Consider the following 23,553-nt stretch of genomic DNA (forward strand, 5'->3'; position numbering starts at 1 on the left):
GCAGTGAAGGAACATACTATAGTAGGCGCTTAATAATGCTTATTGATTGATCCAAAAAGAATTGTCATTAGCCCTTCCAAAGGCTAAAGCATGATTTCTTCTGGCTAGAAAAAAAAAGTACTCCAATATGGGGTGTATAACAAACCATATAACTGTATAACTGGCACCCAGGAAGGCAGAAAGGAGGGTGTAGCTGTTGATTGACAATCTTTTCTCACTGTTTCCTAAGCTTTATAAGAGACAACATAATGAAGAGCAGTGCTGTCAAACCCAAGCCAAAACAGGGACCACAAACCTTTCTTAAGTCCTGGCAAGCTGCCTATTGATTCAGAAAACCACACATTAACATTTATCTACATTCTATTAGATATTTCCCAATTACATTAAATCTGGGAATGCTGTGAGCATCAGTGAGGCATCCTACCATGTGGTGGATGGAGAGCTGATCTCAAAGCCAGGAAGAACTGAGTTCAAATTCTGTCTCTAATAAAACATGTGACTTTGTCCAAGTCATCATCTCTCAGGACTCTAGGCAACTCTTTAAAATTATAAATTGCAGAGAAAGCGTAGAGTTACCTTAGTAGAGTTTCCTGGACCACAGGACCATTCCTTAATCCCTAAACTCTGAAAGAATTTTGGACTTGACCTGAGGGAACATTTCATTCTCCCTGTATGGAGGAAGAAAGAGTGAGAGACATACCACTTTGGAACCATGGAGAATAGACAAGAGGGTTCCATTCCTGAGCAGAGAGCCATGAGGATGATTCAGGCATATCTTCTATGAAACTTGTGTTGAAGTTCCAGCTTGGGACGGGGAGAGAAACCAGTGTTACACCTTTCCACTTTTCTAGGGAGATTGGACTGTTATAGCTTATATATTCATTTAAGACTTCCCTATTTTACTGCTGTGCTTGCTAAACATCAATTTGCATTCTAGATATTTGTTTCTTAGGCTAGTAAATGTGATAAAATTGTTGATCATCAGAAATTCAAAGCTGTATTTTGTAGCATAACTTAGTTAATGTTTACATATAGAGTAAGAAAGAGGCAAAGAGTGCTCCTTTCCGGAGACATCTTGCCTGAGTTAGGCTGGGGGCTCAGAAATTCTATTTTAAATTAGGACATGGTTGGCTGAGTTTAGGGAAGGGCAAGTATTATACCACAGCAGGGTTCCAAGCCTGACCAAAAAAATCCAGAAACCAGGTATCTCTAGAAATAAACTAGATGAACTGGTAGGAACCCTAGGTTGTGAAGGGAGCAAAGAGCAGGCACTTTTATTTTTCCACTTCCTTGGCAGCTATGGTTTGGTCTGCAAGGATTTGAAAACCAAAAGCCATCCCCCACAAAAGGGTGGGGTGAGTTTCTTATTTTTTTCCCAAATACATGTAAAGATAGTTTTCAACATTCATTTTTGTGAGGCTTGGTGTTCAAACTTTTCTCCCTCCCTCTTTTTCTCCCTCCCTCCCCCAAAACATAGTTTAGAAATGAAACCCTTATCAGAAACACTGGTTGTAAAAATTTTTATAACCCTTTCTGCTACCCTTCTAATTTTGGCTGCATTGGTTTTGTCTGTAGAGAATTGTTTTAATTTATGTAATCAAAATTATCCATTTTGCATTTCACAATATTCTCTAGTTCTTAGCTATAATTTCCCTCCTTTTCCACAGATCCAACAGGTAGACTAGCCTTTGCTCTCCTAATTTGCTTATAGTATCACCCTTTATATGTAAATCATGAACCCATTTCTACTATTTCGTGGTATAGGGTGTTAGATATTGGTCATTGACTGTTTTTTTTCCATATTATTTTCTAATTTTCAGTGGGTCAAGTTTCTTGCAAAGGCAAAGTCACTTTCCTGAAAGGGAATTAATTCAGGAGGGAAAAAAACCCAACCTAGATTGCTCTGAAATTCTAAGCCTTATCTTTGGTAATTTATTGATGTGTTTTGTTTTTATATTACCTAAATTTTTCATTTCCCTACTCTCTCAGAGATTCATCCCAAACCAAAAACCAAGAAAACTGATCAAAACTGATCCTTCCTGTTCTTCTTGTCTGTCTGAAGACAGTATCTGAATGGGGGAAAGGCTGGTGCCCTTATTAGATCTACTTACAACATCTGCTGCTTTTAGGTTATTACTCAGACATCCTTATAATCAAGAGGACCCGATTAACATTTTCAGTAATACAATGATCAAAACAACTCTAAAGGACCTATGATGAAAAATGCTTTTGAGGGTTTGAAAGGTTTTGTTTTGTTTTTTGTTTTTGGTCTTTGTTTACTTTTACAACATGATTAATATGGAAATGTTTTGTTTGACTACATATGTATAACCTAAATCAGATCACTTGCTTTTTCAATGGTGGGAAGGTGAGGAAGGAGGAAGGGAGAAAATTGGGAACTCAAAGTTTTAAAAACAAATGTTAAATTTTGCTTTTACATATAACTGAGGGGAAAATAAAACGCTAAATAAATTCATAAAAAAAGAAAGAGTGCCTGACAGATGGTCAGGATTAAAAAAAAAAATCCCAGAAATTAAAAATAAAAGGTCTGATAATCCACAGTTTCCACATCCACAAACACCTCCTCTCCTCCAGCCCTCTGCTTTTGCATAGGAATTTGGGGTTTCTCAGACTAAGTAGCAGAACAGCCACCCTCTCGATTGACAATAAGTTTCTTCACCAGGAACTCCATACACAGAATAAACTACTTGTCTCACACCACCAAAATCCTCAAAGAATCATTTTGAGGCAGTTTCCTTTCCACATCCTTTCTATCTCTGTCCCTACTCAGTTCACACAGGCCATGGATACCTTGTGAAAGAAAGTCCTTAGCAAATCATAAAGAATTATCCAAACATGACATATTTTTATTTGTGATGATTATTTCAGCATGTGTCAGAGTTCTATAATCTTTACAACTTCTAAAGCAGTTTCTGACCCAGTTATAGCCCAAAGTAGAGGGAAGGAGCAGTTAGAATGCAGCTGAAATTTACTTTGGACTTCATTACCGTTACCAGTCAGACATATAAGGCTTCTCCAGTGAAACACACACTACTTGGGAAGCACATACACCTAGGGAAATACAGCCAAGGACACTAGAGACCTAGAGCTGAGCTTTTTGTATACAAAGAAATCTCTTGCTTGCATTCTTTTTCTTATAACAGGCTAATTTATAACAAATACCTTCCAGAAATTCTGGCAGTCCCTGCTTTTACTGCCTACTTATATAGGCAGCCTCAGAGTGGGGAAAAAGCTAGTGTCCTCATTAGCCACTGGCAGGTCATCACTCAGCCTTCTTTGTAATTCAAAGAGTTATCAGATCAGCTTCCAAATCTCCCCCACTTTGTAGCCATGTTACTATCTATGGGCAAGTCACTTAATGTTTCTATACCTCAGTTTCTCCAACTAAAATAAATTTGCATCACCTACCTCACAAGGTAGAATAAATGTCTGCAATCATAAACTCTTTGAGTAGCTATTATTATCCATCATCCTTCATTTGTTCCCCTAGAATTCCTTTATTTCCTCTGCCCCATCTCTGTTCTGTTAATGCTGCACCCCTCCTGAAATGATGCTGTCAGGCACCCTGCCCGAGCTTTCTGTATGGGCATTTGTTGTTTGCAGAGCAATGCAGCAGATAAATGCTCACTTTAGCTGCTACCAGGAACAGCTGCCTGATTGGATCTTTCTACTGCCCTAGCTCTATTTATTAGGATCCTGCTGTTGCCACAGCTTGACTTTTTTCCTTTGATGGTCTCTTTTTACCTCCCCCACCTCGAAATTCTCCTCATGATTTAACATTCATTGCAAGATATTTGTTTGCAACACATCTCCTGGACTCAGCGCAGACCCTGAGCTCTCTGCTTGATGTGTCTTTTGCTTCCATAGCCACTGGGGCTTCTCCCTTTTTTCTCCCCCTTATCCTCCACATGTGGATTTCTACCCATTCATGCAGTCATCAGCTCCTAACAGATAATGATTTGCTAGCATTTCCCAATCTATTGGCTTTCCTGGCACCAGGTATCCTGCATGGATGGGGTTTAGCCTTCTGCTGCCCTGTAGACTCCAAGAGGGTAGCCACAGTGCCCAGTGGTAGTTTTGTACCAGAATGGAGATATCTGGCACAAGCAGCAAGTAAAGATGAGCTGTCTTGGGTGAGTAGTGCTCCAAGTCCTTTTCTGGGAAAATTTAGAGTAAAAAAAAAATGAAGTTATTTTTACAATTTAATTTGGGGGGAGGTAATTATGTACTCTGCATTGTAAAGCTTGCTCAGTGAAAGGTAATTAATGCGTAACCCTATCCTGGCCAATGCTTGGAGAGAGGGCTGGACAGAGAACTGGTAAATTGCAACCTGTTTCCAAACCTAAGTGTAATGTCTTATTCTGGAATAGTCCTTTTTTTAAGTACTAAAAATGCAGTCCTTCTTATTGAAATAGGAAAGATTTGTGTGGAATGAATTTGAAGTGAGGAGAGTTCTACAGTTCTTTTCATCTCTAATATTCTATGTTCTATGTAACCAGATTCTCCTGAGTCTCTCTCATTCTGTGTTCCAAATCCCTTTGCAGCAACGTTGTGTTCTTTGTTCCAAATTGCCTTGCAGCTGTTCTGATCTATGTTCTTTGTTCTAAATCCCCTTGCAGTTCTACCATTCTGTGTCCTATGTTCTCCATTTTCTTTCAGCTCTAACATTCTCTGGTCTCTTTTAAAGGTTCCTTCCAGTTCTTACTATTCTAGGTGCTTGGGACCTTTTAGTACTAGCTTTCTATGATTTTGAAGTCCTTAGTGGATTCCACTTCATCAATAAACTTGTTGGAAAGTGGAGTGAAGGCTAGTTTTGGAGTTTGGTCACTTAGGAGTCTCTCCTTCCCCAAGAAAAATTTGGGATTCTTTAGGGATATTCTTATCCTTGAAGTCAACCTTTTAATGATAGTTTAAAAACAATCAGTCCCTTCCCATCCCCCTAGCTTGTTGAGCATGACAGGAAAATTGCTTGAGATGTTATAGTAGGAGAGACTTAGAAACCATCTGTGCTGCCAGATGGAAATTTTTACTTAAGCAAGTAGGGTGTCAGTGAGGTGGGATTATGTGTTGTGTGGGGGTGGGGTATAATGAAACTCCCTTCTACATGTAACATTTAATTTCTGTTTCCTACAAAACTGGTGGGAAAATTCACTGGAAAAATCTGATGTACTAGAAATTTAGAACCCCATCTGGAAGAATTGACTCATTCAAATGCCTACACATGCATTTACTAGGCTAAATCAGTAGTCACACAATTGCAATTGTTTCTCATATTCATTCCTTCATTAGTTCGTTCATTCACTTAAGAAATGTTTATTAAGTACTTACTTTACACAGAGTACTAAGGGAATATAACGATGAATAAAACAGTTTTTGCACTCTAACAATAAGAATATTAATAAACCACATGTTCATACTGATTTAAGGGTTACACAAATTCAGAATGATAATTCTGTGAGAGGAGGACCTGGAGCCTAAGAGTGACTTATTCTCAGTTACCAAGCTATTAAATATTAGAGGCAGGATTTGAATCTAGGTCTTCAGCCTTCTTTCTGCCTACCAAACAGTCTTACTGCACTTATGGACTACCTGAGGAGGTAAGATCCTTCCCCCCAAAAAATATTGACTACACATCAACAATACAAGAGATGCCTCCAGGTAATGGTACAGACATTAAGTGAACATTCAAAGAGAGAGATGGTTGTGGCTTACAGTGGCCCTCAGAAGGTTTAATGTCGGTGGTGGCAGTAAAGTTAAACCACTAAGAATAGGTAAGATTTAAATAGGTGAGACGAGGAAATTGCAGGTGATAGAAATAGCTTGGGCAAACACAAATAACTCCTTCATGCAGTGCTTTAAGGTTTGTGAAGCACTCTTCTTTACAGTAAGCCAGGAAGTAAAATAAACAGGACAAGTATCCTGAGGTTCTGAGAAGTCAGTGAATTACTTAGGATTGCTCAACTATTTAGAGAAGGGGCTTCCCCATTGTCACATAGCTAGCAGAAATCTCTTTGTGACTTCCCTTGAACCATTTTTCAAGCCTGAGATGGAGACAGCTGGATGGCATAGTGGATGGGATACCAGACCTGGAGGAGGGAAGATTCATCTTCTCAGGTTCAAATCTGACCTCAGATACTTACTAGCTGTGTAGACTAGCTCAGTCTAGTCCTTTAATCTGACATTTAAGTTAACAGAGGCCTATATAGAGTAAATGACTTGACTTCTAGGTAGTTTTAGAGATGCGATTCAAACTGACATTTTTTTCTAAATTCAGTGACCTTCCATGGCACTGTGATCACTCTCTTGACAGATGATATCACGACTCCTTCCCACCTCATTAGACAGTCTTGTCAAGCTGCTAAAGTCTATTAAAAAAAGATTTATAACATCTTATATACATAACTAGGATGTTTCCAAATAATACATTCGATTTATTTGCAAGCCCAACCTTCAAAAAAAGTAAGCTTTTTTAGTGTGGTGTTTCCTTTAGAGAGGTTCTAACTAACTCTAAACCCACCAGTATTTTTTGTCCTTTATTCTGAGTTGGAACTGATGGACAGGATAGCCCCCCATTTTTTTTTCTTTTTTTGGTCAAGAAAGGGAGAAAAATGACCTCTTGAGAGAAAAAGCATTGGCTTTGGAAGCAGAAGATCAAGTTTGAATGCCAGCTCTGATACAACCTGTATATTCTTGAGTAAATCACTTGTCGCCTTGGGCTTCAGTTTCCTTATCTGTAAAAAGAGGCATTGGAATCCTTGATCTCTAATCTTCCTGAAGGCTTTAAAGCCTAGGATAATCTTTTGGTGGTCTCTGAAAGAGTAATTGTGAATAATCAAGTTAGAAATTAGAAACCAGCATTCTACCTGAGGGCTTTGTTTGGAGATTATGGTTTTAATTGTTTTAGCTTTTTGAAAGTAAAACAAAGCCAATAATGTTTTCCATCAGGCAAGACTTCTTTCTTTCTTTTTTAAATGTTCAAAATAAAAAAAGGGGGAGGGGGCCGCGGGCTCTAAAGACAGGAGACCTAGGTTCAAATCTCAGCTGTATTTGCTAGTTATATAACTTTAGCCATGTCACTTAACCTGAGATTCTTTATCGATAAAATGAGGAAATAAGACTAGACTTTACATTTATTTTTGTTCCTCTTAATCCTATAGACCTCTTTCCCTTCTTCCCTCCTCTTTTCCTTCTTCCCTTCATCATTATGTGCTCACTTTGTACACACACTGGGTTTGGGATTATGGAGAATATAAAGTCAAATGAGAGAGCTCCTGCTTTCAAGTTAACAGAGGAGATGAGATATATAGGCAGATTAACTGTAGCACAAAACAGAATATGGTAAGCACTTGAACAAAAAAGGTATAAATACAGTGCTCAGGATGTTGAGAAGAGATTACATACATAACATATCATTTATATGGTGTGAGTATATATACAAATGTCAGAGTGAGACATAAGAGAAGCTGGAGTGCCATAGTTGGAATCTAGGAAAACTTGGGTTTCAAATATTGCCTCTGAGGGCAGCTAAATGGTGCAGCAGATAAAGCATTGGCGCTAAAGTCAGACACTTTAGCTGTGTGACCCTAGACAGCTCTCTTAATCCCAATGGCCTCCAATCCTCTCCTCCCTTACCCCCTCTTTACCTATGTCTACCCCCCTCTACCCCACAAAAAATGCCCAAATCCTTCTTCTGGTACTCAACTAGTTGTGTAATTATGGGAAGGTCATTTAGACTTTTTGGAGCTCAGTTTCTTCATCTGTATAATGGACAGAAAGATCCATAGACCCTATCTCACAAGGTTGTTACAAAGTTTAGATGAAATATGGAATATGCTTTACAAATTACAAAGCATCATACAAGATATCAGCTGTGATATCATTTGTGTCATCATTTGGAAAAATACTAATGTATTTCACTTTATAATTAACACCAAAGTCCCAGTTGTCTTTGACACTAGTTATTTCTGAGAAGAATTTTCACACCAAATGTTATCAGGTATTTTTGCTCTCTAAGCAGTCCTGGGGAACAGAATCTGCTAATTTCTGAGCCAAAAGTAGGAGTGCAGTGCACCCTGAGCTCTAATTACAATTGACATTGGTTTTTTTTGCTGTTGTTACAAAGGGATATAGTATGTTACTGCCTAATCTTAGTGGAAAGAACCTTGGACTAGTAATCAGGAGACCCAGTTCTAGTTCCCATTTTGCCACTGGCTCACTGGTGGACCTTGGGCAAAACATTTTCCCTTTGCTGGCCTTCAGTTTGCATATTTATAAAATGTGAATGGTTTGGACTTGCTAGTTTCTAAATTCCCTTTGAGTTCTCTTATATTCTGTAATTTTAGTCCCACCAGACAACCTGGATGGTTGATCCTCAGTTTAGTAAACATTGATAAGAGTTTCATGTGAGTGACTCAATGTAGCAATGGAATTGATGGTACCTAATCCATTATAATTCCTGCCTCCCCCATTCCTGCCCATCTGTTCAGTTGCTGTATCCTCTGGGGAAAGGGAGAATGTCCCAGTGAAAAAGACTGAAACAGAGAAGTACTGGCTACAGTGTAATTTCACCTTCCCTATTTGTTTCTTGGGGAGGAAGGAATTATCTTCCCCTTCATCAAAGAGCCTTTCCTTTGTGCTATGGGAAAGAAAAATTATGGCTTCACCAAGAACTTCAGTTCCCACAGGGACAATTAATGTTAATAATGAAAAATCATTTTAATTTCTTAGACTTTGTTGATATTCTGCTTCACAAGAGGAAAGTATGTTCATTAATGGGAAAAAACTAATTAGGATGATAATGGTAGTCCATGTTTCTATGCTTGCTTTCTCTTGCACAAGTCTGCATATATAGCCCATACTTCTGTAAGTATGACTATTCCCATTTTATGGAGAAGGAAAAGCGAGGCTCAGAAAAGTTAAGTGATCTCCCCAAAGCCACATGGGTAGTAGAAGTTGAAATCCTTTTTTTGACTTTCCATCCTGTTGCCATTCTGAAGTCTAACAAAGCCGTTTGATAGGATTCAGTACTGTTCCATTCCTAGGATCATAGATCTAGGATTGGAAGCAATTTTAAAGATCTCTGATTTTACAGATGAGGACAACACTAAGGTAAAATGACTGCTCAGAACCATTCTCTTTGTGTTTTGTGTATCATCAGCATCTTCTTCATATATGTTTATAAATATATATGTGTATATATATATATATATATATATATATATATATATACACAGAGACAGAGAGAGAAACAGAGACAGACACAGAGAGACAGAGAGAGAGACAGAGAGAGTTGTAAATTTAACAATCTTCAACTATCTTAAATACCTTAGGACACAAAAAACAAGTAAGAAGATCATTTAAAAAACTTTACCATTATCTTAGTTGATCCTCATGACAGCCCTGGGATGCAGGTACTATCATTATCCCCATTTTACTGATGAGGAAATTGAGGCAGACAGAGGCTAAGTAATTTGCCTAGATTCCCCCAGTTCACATTTGAACTCAGATTTTCCTGAATCCAGGCCCAACATTCTTATGTACTGAGTTACTTAGAGTAGTACTTAGATGCTTTACAAGTATCTTATTTGAGTCTCACAACAACCCTGGTGGGGGAGGAGGTATTATCATTATAATTATTTTACAGATAAGGAAACTGAGGCAGAAATGGCCGATTTCCCAAGAGTACCAGAGTTAAGCAGTATCTGAGGTCAAATTTGAACTTGGATATTCTTGACTCCAAGTCTAGTACTCTATATTCTGTTCTATCATGCTTCCTCTGATAAAGAGGATTACAAAGGAAATCACTTGTATTGAAATAGTTATTTAATACACAAATTCACAGATTCCAGGAAAAATGTCCAGTTCAATTGTACTAGGCTCACACTAAAAGTGATTTCCTCCTTTGCACTTTGCATCTCTCTTTGGCACTTGTTTACAAAGATGGTGTATAATAAAGATCTTCTGAACTAGATCAGTAAGTCAATAAGCATTGATTAAATTCCTGCTGAGACAGCTAAGTGGTGGTGTTCCCAGAATTCCTTAACTGAATGTAGACATCATAGAATTATGATTTATTATCAGTAAATGTTTGATTTATTTGCCTATTTTATATATCTGTATATCTAGGATCATATAACAATTTCTTGGGTGAAAAGAGTTTGCAAGTGGAAATAAGTTTAAGAAGTTCCATTATAGTTTATAGAGCATTGGACTTGGAATCATTCTCCTGAGTTCAAATCTAGCTTCAGACACTTACTAGCTGTGTGACCCTGAGCAAGTCATTTAACCCTGTTTGCCTCAGTTTCTCATCTGTAAAATGAACTGGAGAAGGAAATGGCAAACCACTGCAGTATCTTTTCCAAGAAAACCCCAAATAGAATCAGGAAGAGTTGACTGAACAACAACAAAGGGAACATGAATGGAGACATGGCAGGAATCCTTGGAAGGTACATATGTGGAAATATGGTCAGGGCAATTCACACTTTTGGCTTTGTAGAGCTGTCCATGTTATCTTAAGATACCATCATGTTGTTTTGTGATACATTTCATTTCTGTTCTCCATTGGGTTTTTCTACTGGCTTCATGATCACTAAGCTCTCCCCTGATTCCATCCATTTTGACTTCAATTTCTAAGGCTCTTCAGGATCACAGGGCCTACTTCAGTTCTCTATTTCATTTACTAGAAGTGCAGTAGTTGGAAAGTTCCTCTTGACAGAAAGTTCTAATTTTTATAAAGTCAAGGATTATAAGCCACTATACCCAACCAGACAATCAACAAAAGCCAGAAAAATATCCCAGGCATAATATATCTTTTTTAAGCTTTTTTCTCTTGGTGCCTACTCAAGGTTACTATTCCCAAATAATAACCTGATAAAGTTAGGAAAAAAGTTAAAATTGCTACTAAAACCTTGATTTTGAGCCTGTATCTTCAAAATTTATTTTGGGGTTTCCATAAAAACTATGTGATAGGTAATCAGTGAAGTAAGGAAGAAAGCAAAAGGGTTTAAGTGAAAAAGGTATACCATTGTTCCTTGTTTATTGCTTCCAACTTCATTATTCATACTTGCCAATAATTTTTGTGCAGCATTTGTCAGCACATACTTTATTGTTTTCTTTTTATATTGTTATAGTTTTTGATTACATTATTCTCCTGGTTTTGTTTTTTCTCCTCCTATGAATCAGTTCTTACAAGTCTACTCATATTTCTCTGAATTCCTCAGTCACAATTTCATACAGTCTAATAATTATATTCAATTATTTTTATATACTACTGTTTATTCAGTTATTTTCCAATTGATGGATGTTCTGTTTTCTTTTTTTCTCTTATAAAACATACTGCTAAAAATACTTTGGTATAAACAGAATGTTTTTACTGTTTGTTTTTTTTCCCCTTTTGGCAAAATATGCCCAATTGTGAGATCATTGATAAAAAACATATAAACAATTCTGTGACTTTTCTTGCATAATTCCAAATTATTTTTCAGAATGTTTAAACCAATTCACACCTCTATTACTATTATCATAGTATTGCTGTCTTCCCCAAATCCTTTTAACATAAACTATTTTTATCTTTTGTGATCTTTGCCAATTTGATGGATATGACATGAAAAGTCAAAGTTGATTTAACTTATATTTCTCTTAATAGTGATTTGATCATTTTATAAAACTATTGATAATTTACATAGCTTTATCTGAAACTATTCATTTCCCTTTGACCACTTATCTCACAGAGAAAAGACTATTGGTCTCATATATTTATGTATTAATTCTGTATATTTCTTAGAGATCAGATTATTATCAGATATTTAGTGCAGAGTTCTCTCCCAATTTTTCTTTTCTTTCTAATGACATTGATTTTGTCTGTGCAAATTTTTTCATTTTATGTAATCATAATTGTCTTAATTTATCATTTATCTCAACTATTTCTCTTTTATGGTTAAGAATTCTTCTCTATCCACAAATCTAAAGTGTACCTGTTTTCCTTAATTTTTCTTATTATATTACTTTCTTTTTTTTTAAATAACTTTTTATTTACAAATTAGATGCATGGGTAATTTTACAGCATTGACAATTGCCAAACTTTTTGTTCCAATTTTTCCCCTCCTTTCTCCCACTCCCTCCCCTAGATAGCAGGTTGACCAATACATATTAAATATGGTCAAGTATAAATAAGATATAAAATAATTATACATGTCCAAACAATTATTTTGCTGTACAAAAAGAATTAGACTCTGAAATAGTATACAATTAGCCTGTGAAGGAAATAAAAAATGCAGGCAGACAAAAATAGAGGGATTGGGAATTCTATGTAATGTTTCTTATTCATCTCCCATATTTCTTTCCCTGGGTGTAGCTGGTTCCATTCATTACTGCTCCTTGGAACTGATTTGGTTCATCTCATTGCTGAAGATGGCCAGGTCCATCAGAATTGATCATCATATAGTATTGTTGTTGAAGTATATAATGATCTCCTGGTCCTGCTCATTTCACTCAGCATTAGTTCATGTAAGTCTCTCCAGGCCTTTCTGAAATCATCCTGTTGGTCATTTCTTACCGAACAATAATATTCCATAATATTCATATACCACAATTTATTCAACCATTCTCCAATTGATGGGCATCCACTCAGTTTCCAGTTTCTGGCCACTACAAAGAGGGTTGCCACAGATATTCTTGCACTATTATATTACTTTCATGGTCTAAATTAAAAAGTTTATATTTTGAGCTTATTATGTTATACAGTGTAAGATGAAAATCTAAACCTAATTTCTATCAACTCGCTTTTCATTTTTTTCTAGTTCTTAGCAAATAGGAAGAGATTTCCCCAGTAGTTTATGTTCTTGTGTTTATTAAACCTTGGGCTACTAAGTTCCTCTGGTTTTAGGTCATCCTTGTAAAGTTGGTTCTTTGATCTTCTTTTAAAAAATAGTACCATATATCTGACTACTGCCTTATAATACATACTGAGATCTAGTACTCCTTAGGGCCTTTCATTTTTATTTTTTTCATTATATTTAGATCTTTTGTGTATCCAAATAAATTTCGTTATTATTTTGTGTATCTCAAAGAAGAGGATGAGAAAAAAATTTCATCTCAATTTGCACTGACTGAACCTCTGACTGAAATTTAGCATTTCCTACAATTATTTGAAAACATTATTCTGAGAAGGGATTTATAGGTTTCATTAGACTGCCAAAAAATGTCCAAGAAACAAAGTTAAGAACCTCAACTTAAGATACAATCTTTTAGTAGTTTGATTTATATAGCACAAAAATCTATAAATTAGCTTGGCTAGTATTATAATTTTTGTTAAATGGTAATGTTTCTAACTGTGAACAATGAATATCTCTTCAATAATTTAAGGTTGTAATTGGGAACTTTAAAATGCAAAGATTTGGAATATTTCCTGTAAGAATGAACTAAGAGGTCAGTAAAAGTAGGATTGCCGAGCAATACATGTCTCCTTTATTCATACAGCCTTCACCCTGATGCAGGCTTTTATCCTTCTTGGATTGTTTCAGTAGCCTTCTGATTGGTCTTTCTGCTTCAAATTTCTCCTTACTTCAGATCATCTGTTTATCTATCAAAATGATCTTCCTAAAGGAAGGCCTTATTCTCATAGGTCAGTGTTATGTTTGGTTGATTATGAGCAATAGTTAGTTTGTCATAATATTATTGTTCTATTATAATTATTTGTTGGGTTCCAAAGAATATTTTGAGAGGTATATTAATACTTTTGAGTCTCTCTCTTCTCTAAGCATATATTAAATATTTTATATTCACTGAGTCTAAATGATTTTTTATATCATTGGAGAAAGATTCATTGAGAGAAAGGAACTAGTTAATGTGTTTTTGGGTGGAGCTATATGTTTTAGCAGGATTCATATATATATTATGTTATCAAGAAGATGTTTTGGTTTGTCTGCCTCTTTTATTTGGAAGCCATACTTAGTTCTGTTGAGGAGAAATGTTGATGTATTTAAAGCTAGGCTGAATTGTAATCATGCTGAAATTGTCTTGAAAAAATGACATATTTTATGTGAGTTATTCTTGACAATGTTTCTATCTTGTTTTTAAAAAAGAACAATTTCCCACGTAGACATCCAATACTTTACTATTCTCACTACAATGGCAACTTGTCTAGTTTGGCAAGATCCTTGAAACATTTGAGCATGGCGCTGATCAGATTATTGAAAATTAAATACTATAGAGAATAGGGGGGCAATTAGATAGTGCAGTAGACAGAGCATCAGTCCTGAAGTCAGAAGAACCTGAATTCAAATATGACTTCAAACAATTAACACTTACTAGCTGGGTGAAAGTCATTTTCCCCTAGGAAAGTCACTTAACCCCAATTGCCTCACAAGCAACAACAACAAGAATAGGGAACTACTAGAATTTACTGAATAAGGCAATAACTGTGCTTTAGGAAAAATACCCTGGTAGTGGAAAATAGATTAAAGAGGGGAGAAACATACAGTATAGAGACCACTTCTTAGACTATTGAAATAATCCTGGTGAGAGGTAATGATGATCTGAACTTGTGTGGTACCCATATGAATAGATACAGGAGAAGTAGAATTATGGAGATGGAATTGTGACTGATTAGATATGGAGAAAGAAGGAAAGTAAAAAGTTGAGTATGATTTGTTCTGAGGCTTTAACAAGCTAACTGGAAAGTTTGATGGTGAATCTTGACAGAAACAGGGAAGTGTGAAATAAGGTAGGGTCTTGGAAAGATAAAAAGTTCTGTTTTGGATACTTTGAGTTGGGGTGCTGAGAATTTGGGGTTAGTAGACAAGACAGGTATCTCCACAGCTCTCATTTTTCATTTTGTGTTTGTGAAGATAACTTTCAAAAGAGTAAATTCAACTTTTTTCTGTAAGCTGAACCAAGAGATTGGGAGCAAGGGAGGGTCTCTCTAGAGTGGTTCTCAAACTTTTGTTTTCAGTATCTTTTCCTATTAAAAAGTATTGAGGATATCTCTAAAGCATTTTTGTTTACCTGGATTATATTTATAGACATTTACCATATTAGAAGTAAAAACTATTTTTAATTTGTAGACCCTCTAAAAGGATTTCAGAGATCCCCAGGATTCTCTAGACCATACTGTGAGAACCACTGCTCTAGAATGTCTCATATTTAATATGTTGTGGGAGATTGTGAAAGGTAATCTTCTATCCATATAGCCCCATCTACTTCTCTGCCTCTTTCTTAGGCTGACAAAGTAGGATAAGGGGAATTCTATCCATTTCCCTTTTCCCATCATTAGAAGGGAATGGAAGTGGAACAGAGGGATAAGTTCTTTTATGGAGTCCATTCCTCATCTTTTGGTAGAGATTCATACTGCCCTTGTTATGGACTCCTCTTTCTGGCTGAAAACTGTTAACTACATGCTTTCACTATTCCTATAAGAACTCGTGCCTCCTCCTTCTATGGTTACCTTGGCAACTCAAGCGTCTTCCAGCCATACAGGATCTCTGAGCCATTGTGGGTGCTTCTTATTCTAGCTCATGATAACCTTACCCTATCACAGCTCCTCAGTTTAGTGCACTTCAGCTCTTGCTCTTTCAGGAAATTGTGTTTGAGGGATGAGGGGAAAATACTATGAGCTAGTTCCATGAGAATACTTCCTAGACACAATTCAGAATCAGCAGTACAAAGGTTTATATGACAAAATCATTTTATGGATAAATGAAATTCAATAGGAACAACACTTAAGACCATAATGTCTAGCTTTATCCCAGTTCTAAATACATTAAGAAAGGCTTACCAGTCAACCAATCTCTTTGAGAACATCTAGTATCAGGTGTTTCTTGCCAAAGAAAGACAAAACCCAAGGATTAGAGTTGAAGGGATCTTTTAAGCCCAGTTTCTTAAACTGTGGTTTGTGACCATAAGGGTCTTATAACTGAATCTAGGGGCCACAAAATTATGATTTATTATCAGTAAAGGTTTGATTTGTATATCTGTTTTAACTATATCTAGAGTCATGTAAAAATTTCTCAGGGAAAAAGGCATCACAAGTGGAAAAAGTTTAAGAAGTCTTGCTTTAAAAGATCATTTAAGCAATTTCCTTCTCCATTCAATTTTCCTATCTATTCTAACAAAAAACAACTATAAAAGTTTTTAATCATTCAGCCTAGAGTGAAAAAAAAACTCAGTACATTAACCTAAAGAATCTTTTGTGATCTCACTTTCTAATCACAGCAGCAGATGTTCATAATGATGATCCTAAGTCTCAAGAAAAAAAAAATTGATAACCTGAAGAGTGCTTCAGGATGTATATAATACATCTTATTTTATGTTGAGTTCCATCCAAAATGCTTAAATTTTTAAAATGTTATTTAAAGAGGCAGTCATAAGTAATATGTATATAGGGCTTTGGGAGAATTACATTCCAGTATATTAAAATAATTTGTGGCCTTGATTACCATTTGTAATATTCTCTTCTCTAAAATATAATCCTTTTCTCTGTGAGCAGGTTTCTTGGGGGGCTTCTGGGAGCAGCCTTCATTTCAGCTCAGAGTAATAATCACCTCAAATTGCAGCCAGTTGTTAAAGTCCAGATCCTTTATTGTTTCCTTCAAAATAGCCCAGTTAGCTTTCTTAGAAGACTATCTCTCTCCTTGGTTCTGAGAGCTCTTGCCGCTAGTCCTTTGTCTCTTCCAGCTTCAGCCTCCAGCTCCCTCAAAATCCAAAGCCTCCAGCCAGCACAAAGGTGGAAGAATGGAATGAATCTTGACTCCTCTTCCGAGAGTGGGATTGTGTGCTTCTGACTTGTGAATCTCCTGGACTGAATCCTGACTTGTGAATCTCCCAGAGTCTCTAGTGCTTGTCCTTTAGTGGGCTTCTCCTCATATGCTCTCTTAAAGGTGTGAACTCTAATGTGTGAACCGATATGTGAACTCTCCTAAAGGTGTCAACTCCAAAGGTGTGAACCAAGTACATAAGCATTGTTTCTATCAATTCCAGTGACTTAGCACCTTGTTTCAAATTCTGGCCCATAATAACCATTGTCAGTAATCTTTGAAGAATAGTAAGAATGAGAAAAATGTCACAGTAATGCAGAAAAGCAAATGCCATCCTTCTTTCTGAAAAGGGCAAGAAGGTAGATTCATCAGACTATAGACTGGAATTAATAGACATTGATTCCTGGCAAAATTCTAGAATGGATTATCAAAGCAATGGTTTATGGCAGTGGTTCTCAAACTTTTGTTTTCAGTATCTTTATCCTATTAAAAATCATTGAGGATATCTCCAAAGTGTTTTTGTTTATCTGGATTATATTTATAGACATTTACCATATTGGAAATAAAAACTATTTTTGAATTTGTAGACCCTCTAAAAGGATTTCAGAGATCCCCAGGATTCTCTAGACCATATTTTGAGAACCACTGGTTTATGGTCATTTAAAAAGAAAAATGTTAGAGTGGAAAAAATGTCAGAATAAATTCCTGGATCTGATAGTTATTATTTGTGTAATCATGATCAAAGCATTTATCTTTTTTTGGTATCAGTTTCTTATCTTTAAAAGAATGAAGGCCTCTGAGGTCCCTTTTCTCTCTAGAATTTCTCTCTCTTCCTCTCATAGAATCACAGCTGTAGGTCTGTGATTCTGTGATCCCTGACAGAGCATGATTTAGTTGAAAACAAATCAAACTAAAATATCCTCATTTATTTTTGAAACAAGATTACTAGTCTGATAAATGAAGGGATCTTTACAAAATACACCTAAATTTCATCAAGACATTGAACAAATTATCTCTTTGCTTTTTTAATAAACAACTTTTAAAAAAATAATGTGTTAACTAAAAGACTTGGATTCAAAATCAGGTGAACACCTGCACCACAGTATATTGCTGAATGAGTTAATGTTGATTTCAGAAAGGCCTCTAACAGGCTGTGACCTTGATCTGGTACTGCTAAAGATTTCATAAATCATTTGGATCTGGTCCCAAAAGGCATTCTTTGTCAGATTGGCAGATAACATGTGTTTGGGAGGGACAACCAGAAAGATTAAGATTAAATAATAATGATAGCCAGGCATTTATATGATTTCTTAAGATTTACAAAGTATTTTATAAATATTATTTCATTTTATCCACACAATAAACCTTGATGGTAGATATTATCATCTTTTTTACAGGTAAAGAAACTGAGTTAGAGGTTAAATGATTTGCCTAAAGTCATACAATTGGGAAGTATTTCTCTCATATGTAGGTTTTACTAACCACTAATAGTCTTATAGTGATAAATATAAAGTTCTGCCCTTGGATTAAATAAATCAACTAGACAGTTGGATGACAGGAATACCATGGCCAGTTAGCAAATCAATCAAACAAACTAAAAAAAAAAAGACTGAGCTTAGTTTTATGTGGAAACTATAGAATTCAACACAATTTTAGACTATATTGGTAGAAAAATAATTTCCAGACAGGGAACTTATAGTTTCATTGTGTTTTGCTCTGACCCTAAAGGGTGGTTATCAATTTTTTTCTTGAGACTTAGGGTCATCATTATGACCATCTATTGCTGTGATTAGAAAGTGGGATCACAGAGGAATCCTTAGATTGATATACTGAAGACATTGTGCCTAGAGCTGGGTGCCATATTTTTGAAAGGACATTGATAAGCTAGAGTATGTTCAGTAGAGGAGGGTATTGAAAGAGAATGGAATTCTCACCTCTTCCTAAAAATCTAGTTGAAAGAATTGGACATTTAAAAAAGAAAATTTAAATATTGTTGCTGTCTTCAGATATTTGAAGAATTGTCATGTGGAAAAGGGATTTTACACTTATTTTGCATGGCTATAGAAGGAAGTACTAGGAGTAATAAGGGAAATTACAGAGAAGGTTAGGGATTAAGGCTAGGTGATTCAGTGGATAGAGTGCTGGGCCTAGAGTCAGAGGGGCTCATCTTCCGGAGTTCAAATCTGACCTCAGATACTTATTAGCTGTATGATCCTGAGCAAGTCACTTAACCCTAAAATGAGCTGAAAAAGGAAATGGCAAACTATTTCAATATCTTTGCCAAGAAAACCCCAAATGAATCATGAGAAGTTGGACACAACTGAAAACAGCTGAAAAAAAGGTGTGTGTGTGTGGGGGGGATTGTTAATAAAGTTTGAACTTTCACAGAACTTGAATTGGAAATTACCATAGAAGTTATCTAGTCCAACCTTCATCTTCTATAGGGATCTCTTCTATAATTTCTGCTTGGATATTTTGGGAACAGGGAGATTGCAGTTTCCATATTATTAGATTCTTCTTACATTGAGTTAAAATCTGCTGCCTGCAAATTCCATCCATTTGTTCTTTGTTCTAACATTTGGGACCAGTAAATCTAATTTCACTTGCTTATAACCACCGTTCAAATATTTGAAGACAGTCTTTATAGCCTTCCTAAATCTTCTCTTCTATAGGGTAAATCTACCTAATTTCTTCACCTGGTTGTTCTGTGGTATGATCACGCAGAGGTCCTCAAACTTTTTAAATAGGGGGCCAGTTCACTGTCCCTCAGACTGTTGGAGGGCCGGACTATAGATAAATATAAATAAATATAATATAATATATAAATAAATATAAATAAAGAAACTTCATAGCCTTGAGTTAGGGGGATAAACATCCTCAGCTGCTGCATCTGGCCTGTGGGCCATAGTTTGAGGACCCCTGATAGAGCAAAGCCTCTTAAACTGTGGGTTGCAGCCCAATATGAGGTCACATACTCAAATGTGGGGGTTGCAAAATTATGATTTATCATATATATTATATGTATATTATATATACCTATTTTATATACCAATATACCCAGGGATTGCAAATGGCAAAAGTTTAAGAAGCCCTGACCCAGAGACTTTTGCTTACCCTTCACCTGGAACAATAAATAGCAAGCTAGATTTAGAAATTTGGGATTTCAGAGGCTGTCTAGTCTGACCCCCTCATTTTTCAGATGAGTTTCCAGGGCTTTGAAATGGCATTATATAAGTTACATATTAAATATCATTACTGGAATTTGAACCTGAATACTTTGCCTCTTCTGTGCAACATTCTCTCCCAAGAAGAAGGCCACTGGGACATTTTTGCTTTGTGGTTGCCAGGTCTGTTCTGTTTCATATGATTTATGAAGTCTTTCTTTAAAAACAAAACAAAACAAAATGACCCAGTTTACTTTGTATAAAGGGACTTCTTCCTCAGGGATTCATTTGTTTAAAAGAATAAATCAGGAGGTTTTGTGCAGGGTGGGCTAGAGAAGGAAGGCCTTTTGAGAGGTTGTTAAAATTATCTATGGTGAGGTAAAAGAGGAGGCTCAAATTGGTGTAATGGCCCTTAGCACATTGGCTGGAGAATAGCTAAGTGGCAATGGCTGACTGAATCGAAAAGATGAGCTTCAGATTTTAGTCTGACTTTTTTTGTTTGTTTTGAAGTAGGAATCAACAAAATTTAGGAATGAAGGAAAGAGAAAAGAAATTTCCTTTTCTGCCCTAATATCCCCTCTGCTCTTTACTCCCCAATCATTTTCTCCCAGAAGACTTGCTTTGGAAAAACCTACTCTCCTCAATCCCTCCTTTAATGCCAGGCTAAGATATCTGAAGACAATTGGAATCCAGAAAAAGCCTTTGAACAGGTTGTTACCTGATTAGGCCTGAGACGCCAGGTATTTTTCTGTTATGAATTATAATAAGTATTATCCCCCAAGATACCATGAGTAGCTTTTCATGAACCTCAGAATTACAGTTTGGGAGAAACCTCTGAAAGACTTTTTTATTATCTTCTCTTACCTCCACTAGGTAAGCCAGGGGCTCATGGAAAGAAGATTTTAGATTTTCCTGTTGCTGCCATCCTGTTCATAAGATTCTGCCATCCTGTTGGTATAGGAAGGGAGAGTAAGAGAACAGGAAGGGGAGAAAGGTGACTATCTTTGTTATTGTTTAACAGATGAGGAAACTGAGGCTGAGATCTTGAACAATTTGTTCTCTCTCTCTCTCTCTCTCTCTTTCTCTCTCTCTCTCACACACACACACACACACACACACACACACACACACATGCAATTGGGGTTAAGTGACTTGCCCAGGGTCACACAGCTAGGAAGTGTTAAGTGTCTGAGACTAGATTTGAACTCAGGTCCTCCTGACTTCAGGGCTGGTGCTCAATCTATTGCACCACCTAGCTGCCCCAAGTGCCTGGTTCTTTTAAGCACTTTGCCATGGTGATCTCAATTTTATGCGTTAGATTCTGTTACTATCCTTATTGTTGAAGAAACTGAGACAGAAGTAACTTGCCTTTGGTTCCCCAGTTAGTGACTATTAAATTTAAATTAGATTCAAATTAGTTAGATTTGAATTCAGATCTTTCTGACTCTAGGCACAGCACTCTATCCCCTGAACCACCTAGCTAACTCGAAGAAAACTCTATCATCGTGAGTTCTTATTATCATTTTTTGTCTTGTTCTGGAGAGGGAGCGGGAGGGAGAAGAATAAGCCATCCACTACAGAGTTGTTTTTCATCTGGCCAGTCACAGCTTCCCCAGGCTTTTGGCAATATGGGGGAGGGATTCCAGTTCCACAGGGGAAAGTGATAGATCTGGTTATTGTGGTCTTTAGGAAAGCCTGAAAGGGGCCTCTCCCGAAGCCCTGGAGGGGGCAGGGAAGTGGGAGTGGATATTGTCTGAGATTGAGACTTCTAGTGGATGTAATTTGAAGGGGAATGCTTTAAAAGTCAACTAATTAGCACTCTCAGCTATCTTGTGGAGAGCTCTGGGAGGAAAGGGGAGGGGAAAGGAGGGGAGGGAGAGTATTGCCCTCCTTCTCTTATAGTAAATACTTCCAAAGACAGAGCTTCAGTGGAAAGGTGCCAGGAGCTTGGATTGTAGCATTGGAGGGAGCCAGGCAATTCCCAGCAGGTCAGGTGGGAGAGTGGGGTTCTGAGGCATTGAGAGAGAAGAAGCTACTGTGTCAGGAGGGTCAGAAGATTGGGGATGCTCAAGATAGAGTAAACCGAGGCGAGGGAGCCCCAAGCATCAGAAAAGAACTCCTGGTGACATCCAGCAGCTTCCCGGGCCAATGTGGTGGCTTTGGATCTGACCTTGTCCAAGGGCTTGGGGAGCACGAGTTCTCTGCCTTGTTGACACATCATCTGCAGAGAACCTGAAGCAGCTGCTCTGCACTTTTCTCCTTATTCTCCTTCTCTTCTCTGCTCTGAAGCTCCAGATGGGAAAGGACCAGAGTTTCTCGAGACATTTTCGGTATGCATACTCCATCAATCTTACCCCTGCGTCATCTTGCTGATAACTTTGGTGTTTTCTCCTGAGGGATCATGCCGATGGCCAGCCTCTCTGGAAAGGGTTGACCCCTGAATGGGAGGGCTTCTTCCTTGTCCCCTGAAACACTCTGTGAGACTTACCCGGTGCTTTTAGTTTAGATGTTGGTCAAACACATTCTGTATTTTCCATGGAAAATGTTGGAAGCCTTCTTCCAGCTCCAAGGTAGGGACCCAAACTGGATTTGAAGCCTTGTCATATGGAGATGCAGAAACCTGAATGTGGCTACTGTCCTGGATGCTTTTTCTTAATTCAATGTGTGTCAGGCTTAGCCTAAGGTTGGGAATACCCCAATGTTTGGGAAGTTGTTGAGGGGGCAGGAAGGAGAAGGGAAGAGTCTGAATGATTCCTTCTTCCACAAGAAGGCGTATTGTCTTTGAAAGTTGACAGAAAACTGAGGTTGGATGACCACCAGAATTAAAATGTCCTAGAATGAGAATTTGCCTCATTGTGCTGACATGAGGGTGTGCTTCCTGTCTTCTGTGTCTATTGTCTTACAGTAAGGTATGTGACAGCTGCATCTAGGGAACTACCACCATAATGCTTCTCTTGTGGCTGGCTTCCTCCACTTCCACCTCCCATAGTGTTAAGTGGTGAGACTGTTCTCTGTATCACCATCTCCTCCCGTTTCTTGTCTTTCACCCAATCTAAATTTGCTGCAGGTTACAATTATGGCAATTTATGGCTCTGATAATAGCTTATCAGGCATGTTGAAGAAAAGATTTCTATATGGTCAGACAAGTTGACTCTACTGTAATTTTGTAATTATTTGGAAGAAGGACAATGGGGGATTGACTATTTTGCCCTTTCCCTATGTTCATAGACACTGTCTGATTCTAAAGATGACATATGGGTCAGAAATCTGAAAATTACTCTCATTGCCTCTTCTTCCCCTTTCAGGAAGCTTATGGATTTGTTGGGGCAGGGGCAGGTTGTGCATTTCAAAAGTTGGGGCCTTTCTTACAGTGGCTAAGTGAAAGAAATTTGGTTCCCAAAGCAGGACAGCTAGAACCTGTGAAGAAGGAGAATTTGCATATAATGTGAAGATATTACATTGAACATGGAGACTTTCTTCATGGAATGGTACTCTTGGAAAGTTCCATTAGTTCAGAGTAATGGATACTGACTTGATTTAGGTGGAGGGGGTGGGGATAGGAATGCTACTAAGGGGGAGTTGGTGCATCTCTGGAAACTCTAGCATGGGATTTCTTT

At 37.2% G+C, this 23,553-nt stretch overlaps 1 protein-coding gene across 7 annotated transcripts in view; it reads left to right on the forward strand.

The window, feature by feature from the left end:
- The first annotated feature begins 3,588 nt into the window (after positions 1-3,588).
- The window catches only part of GRID2IP (Grid2 interacting protein), a 115,356-nt gene continuing 95,391 nt past the window's right edge, over positions 3,589-23,553 (forward strand). For 3 of the 7 annotated variants that reach the window (XM_051967186.1, XM_051967195.1, XM_051967212.1), the window contains exon 1: positions 22,051-22,266. In XM_051967186.1, the coding sequence (XP_051823146.1) occupies positions 22,232-22,266 (35 nt within the window). In that variant the 5' untranslated portion in view covers positions 22,051-22,231. Of the gene's footprint in view, positions 4,155-22,049; positions 22,267-23,553 lie in introns of those variants that run through there. The other 4 variants (XM_051967220.1, XM_051967234.1, XM_051967226.1 and 1 more) reach the window with 3 other exon arrangements.

This window comes from Antechinus flavipes, chromosome 1, assembly GCF_016432865.1.
Source record: "Antechinus flavipes isolate AdamAnt ecotype Samford, QLD, Australia chromosome 1, AdamAnt_v2, whole genome shotgun sequence".
In the NCBI taxonomy this organism is placed as follows: domain Eukaryota; kingdom Metazoa; phylum Chordata; class Mammalia; order Dasyuromorphia; family Dasyuridae; genus Antechinus; species Antechinus flavipes.